This window comes from Sardina pilchardus, chromosome 1 (assembly GCF_963854185.1).
Source record: "Sardina pilchardus chromosome 1, fSarPil1.1, whole genome shotgun sequence".
Classification (NCBI taxonomy): Eukaryota; Metazoa; Chordata; class Actinopteri; order Clupeiformes; family Clupeidae; genus Sardina; species Sardina pilchardus.
In genome coordinates, this window is record NC_084994.1 from 24,213,718 (window position 1) to 24,218,717 (window position 5,000).

Genomic DNA, 5,000 nt, shown 5'->3' on the forward strand with positions numbered 1-5,000 from the left:
TTGTTCACAAAGGAAAGTACTTGGTATTTTAATTATCGAGGAAAAATACTTTGCTCGTAGAGTTGTTTTGGGACGAATACAAACAAATGTATTAATAAGCTTCAAAGGCTCTTTATACCAGTCATTGCGATGGATGACCTTGGTGGATCAGACAATAGACACATCACATCTAGGGTTGCCAACTCTGAGAAAATAAAATACGGAACAAACGGGGTGTGTGTGTGGGGGGGGGGGGGGGGGGAGGAGGAGAAACACTAATAGCCTCAAACTTCAGGCCCGGTTATGGCAGACTTTGGGGTCATAGGGCCCACATGTACCTCCACCCCACATCAAATCATCATTATGATTGTCATTGTCACAATTATTATTATACTATATTGTATGCATTTTCACTTCAAAGCAGTCAATACTGCTGAAACACTAATCTTTTGACCATGTTATATTCAAATTTGATTATACAATACTCAATGCTAAACAATGTAGCCTATTGTAGCCTACAGTCTCTGTTCTGTTTCTATGGAAGTGGCAAGAATCCACGTTGTTAAATGTCGTTAATTAATGAAATAGCCTTCCAACAGGTTGAAGCAGAGCTTTGCCAACAACGTTATTGTGTAGTTTTAGTTTCTGTCGCGCAAACGTGAAACGCATGCAATGAACGCTCATACCACCACTTAATTGTATGACTCTATGTTTAATTGCATCGAATTAGCAAGCATTTCCTCCTGATTGCAGAACACGTTTGTTTTCTTTTCTTTTCGGTTGCTAGATTCAGATCAATTGCGCAGCTAATTATCAGGTGAAGCACCGGACCTCACTCCATGCCTCGCAGACCAGCAGGCTCCATGTTAATTGCGTCAGGGAGTTTTTTAGGCTTTTCGTGTGTATATGTTTTCAATTGTAGTATGTGAGCATTGAGCAGTTTCTCAAAAATACGGAACAAAGAGCGTTCTGTATTAGTTCAATACGGAACAAGACTTTTAGGTGTCAAATACGGGACGATTCCGTATTATACGGAACGGTTGGCAACCCTAATCACATCCATGAACACATCTTATAGGCTACCAAAATCTCTTACAAATGACATATATTCAGTATTTGAAAACAAATAAGAAATAAAACACTACTTTTGCACACACACACACCAAAGAACCACCGAAACACATTCAATTATTTTATTTCAAAAGACAAGTAGAGTCAGCACTGTGTCAACCTCCTGACAGCAAGGCAAAACAAATCTCATGGGGGGGGTTGGGGATGATAATCTTGGCCAGAGCGAGTCAAGTCCTCATATATCTGACCTCTGATATAAAGACGCAGTTCCAAAACTAGGACCGTCCTGGTGTGTAGGGCCTGAACCGGACACTTCTCCACCCTCACAAGGCGATAGTAACACCCTAGCAACAATCGCTCGCCCAGTTTCTTACAGTGTGCACATCTACAAAAAAAAAAAAAAAAACGGTTGATTAAGGAGACCATGGAAACGCTCAGACCTGTGTCCAGTCTGTTAAAGTAAACAGAAGTCCACTGAGTTGGGTCTCGTATAATAAAAAGGCAGCTCCACTGCCCCTAGTGGCTGGGAGTGCCATTTTTTAATCTACACTTTACGATGAAACCTGGGTGGGTCGGTCTATTTTTTTTTTTTCTTCTTTTCTGTCAATCTTTAAATTACTGCCAGAGGGAGAAAGCAAAAGCAGGAAAACAAACAAACAAGTAATCAATCAAACAAACAAAAAAAAACGAAAGCCACACAAATAGGCTACTGCATCACACAGGTTAAGTCACTGGGCCAGTAGGCACACTGAACCAACACAATATAGGACCGGCGTGTTATAACTGCTCGTGGAATCGGCAGAAGCGACGCATGCGCACGTCAACACACACACACACACACACACACACACACACACACACACACACACACACGCAGACATCACACACACACAGACACAGACAGACAGACAGATAGACAGACAGACAGACAGACAACACACAAACACACACGCACATACATATACACACACACACACATGCACGTACGCAAACACCTGAATGTATTTAGAAGAAAAAGTATTTGCACCCAACACTGATGGTAAAAGGCCTCGGATGTCTAGCCCGTCATGTCTCTATTGTAACTGGAGGGGGGAGGGGCAGTTTACAAAGCCACGGTCATCGATCAACCGATAGGTACTTGCGGGTACAGATAGTAATTTGTCCCATAATCAAACACAACAACTCAACAAAATATATATCTTGTTATTAAAACACAACTGCAGCACATCAAATTACAAAAAAATAAATGTACCACTTAAATAACAATTATTTTTTTTGTTAGAACGATTTCTTGAATAAAATTATACAAGCCAAATGATTGTTTAAAAGTCATATCACATCTTTGGAATCTCAATATCTCTCCCCTTCCTGGAGAGAAGAGTATGTAAAGAAAAGAGAGAGAAAGGTTAAACTATGAAGGGAAAGAAGAGAGAAGAAAAAAAGAACTGGCATGAAGAAGTGAGGAGGAAGGAAGAGAAGGGAGCAGAGAAACAAAGATAAATGAGAGAATGCTACGAGACTACAAAAAAAGACAGAAATAAAAATAAATAAACAAAAAAAAAAAAAAAATGAAAAAGAGAAAAACACCACCACAAGTCCATCTCCACCTTGGTCCAAACCATTCATTAGGTTTTAAGGGGGAGCACAATCTCTGGAATGAACCACTGCAAGCCATCACAAAGGGGGGGTGGGGTGGGCGTGTGAAAGGCTAGAATGACTGAGTCTCAAAAGCTATAGGGAGAAGGGACCCAAAACGAAGACGCTTTCATACTCCTCTTGTTTATAATTACTTCCGTCGATCTTTTCATGTCTTTTTTTACGTCTTGTTAGTAATAGTTGTTGTTGTTGTTGTTGTTGCTGCTGTTGTTGCATAGCGACGCTGCGGTTGGCCATGACAACAGTCATGATGGTGACCGTCAGCAGGAATGGTCACTTAGGGGTGGAGAGGGGCGGGTTTAAGAGTCCAGACTCCTCCCCTGTGCACACGTGGGGGCCAATCAGGACCCAGGGGTGGGGTGTGTGGGCGGAGTCTCATAAGGCGGCTTCTCTCTGTCGCTCGCGACCGTTGGATGTCTTCTTCACCTTGGTGATGCCTTCGAGCGCGCCGGACTCTGTCAAACTAGACAAAGAGAGAGAGAGAGAAAGAAAAATATTCATAAAGGGAGAATGACACGTAAGGAGAGATCAGAAAGGAGAGAGCAACAGAGGGATTGTCACGCTACAATTAACGGTTAATTGTTAATCTCTCTCTCTCACACACAGACTCAGACTCAGACTCAGACTCAGACTCAGACTCAGACTCAGACTCAGACTCAGACTCAGACTCAGACACACACACACACATACACACACACACACATACACACACACACACACACACACACAGACACACACACACACACACACACACTTAGTAAAAACGTTTGTAGGGAATGCTGCTAAGCTGTATAACAGAGCATCCCGCTGATGCTCTTCAGTGTGGGGATCCTAACAGTTCTGCATCAGTCCAATCATCCAAGGCCCTCAAGCGGGTCCACACACGCACGCACGCACGCACGCACGCACACGTACAGTAAAACCCATATAGATAAAAAATATTTTCACAGACCACACACACACACACCAGAGATGGGAGTAAGTCACACATATGCAAGTCTCAAGCAAGTCTCAAGTCTTAACCTTCAAGTCTCAAGAAAGTCCCAAGTCGTTTTTGTGAGGGTCGAGTCAAGTCAAGTCAAGTCATAGCTTAGGTCGAGTCAAGTCAAGTCAAGTCATAGCTTAGGTCAAGCAAGTCACAAGTCAAGTCATATAATAAGCTGGAAGACAAAACCGTCTTAAAACTTGAAGAGACGGCAGCCTAAGTTTTATGTAGCCCTCCTTTGCACAAAAGGGCTAACACATAGAAGAAGGGGATATAAGGCTAAAGAATAATTAAAAATGCTCACTAGGACCAGCAGGATCAGAATTACTAGGAACGACTACAGGGCCTGGTGTACCAAATTACCAGACAGAGTGTGTGTATGTGTGTTTAGCTCATGTTTTCATTGCATAATATTCCATTAATAAATACCATATGGAAATTAAATGGAGACACTTCTATGTTAGGCTACTACAATTTACTCTTGAAAGTGGCCCATTTCTCATTTATGTCATACATCTCTCATATACTTATACATACATTTACAGTAATAGGGTTTGTGCATGTTGTTTGGCTGTTATACTTTATGATTTAACAAAAATTAAAGCAGCTAGCGCTAACAAACTAACAGCTACATTGATGTGGTAGACCAGGGATGGGCAACTTTCATGACTAAGAGGGCCACAATTTTTATCATCACCATCAGAGGGCCAAATGTGGCTACGCACTTTTGCACATCTGACATGAGAGAAGCTACAAAATAATTCTGAATAAGAATTAAATGTAGCCTATAACATACAGTATATACATTTCATTTTTGTCATGCTCAAATGCATTTTTGATAGGCCTAAACACTCCCTAATGACAAATACAAGTATTTTACAGCCATATGAGTGAAAAGTATTAATTTCAGTGCAAAGGGCTCACATAAATCACCATTCAATGATAGCACAAAACTGAAAACCAGTTAGTGCAACATAGCCTCATATTCAATGCATTTACTGTATGCTCCCACTCCATTTTTAAGAACGTATAGACATTTTCTAACGCCCATGGTGAGAGTACAGATGTGATGTAACATCCATCACATCTGTAGCCTACTCTCATCCAAACGCAAAGAAGTAGCCTACTTGCAGTCATGCATGATTTGTCTCAGCTTCCCCTCGACATTATCGAGAATGTTGACAATTATGTGCGTCGGGACAAAGACCGTTTTGAAGTTTTTATCTCCACCAATGAGGTTATGTTTTTATCGGGGTTTGTTGGGTTGTCTGTATATGTTTGTTTGTTTGTTCGCAAGATAACTCAAAAA

General features: G+C 41.3%; 1 protein-coding gene across 2 annotated transcripts in view; it reads right to left on the minus strand.

Annotated features, from left to right (window-relative positions):
* Nucleotides 1–1,158: 1,158 nt before the first annotated feature.
* Nucleotides 1,159–5,000, minus strand: part of LOC134085580 (protein GPR108) — a 20,958-nt gene continuing 17,116 nt past the window's right edge. For both annotated transcript variants that reach the window (XM_062539961.1, XM_062539960.1), the window contains exon 19: nucleotides 1,159–3,169. In XM_062539961.1, coding sequence (XP_062395945.1) covers nucleotides 3,082–3,169 — 88 coding nt within the window. In that variant the 3' untranslated portion in view covers nucleotides 1,159–3,081. The remainder of the gene's footprint in view (nucleotides 3,170–5,000) is intronic.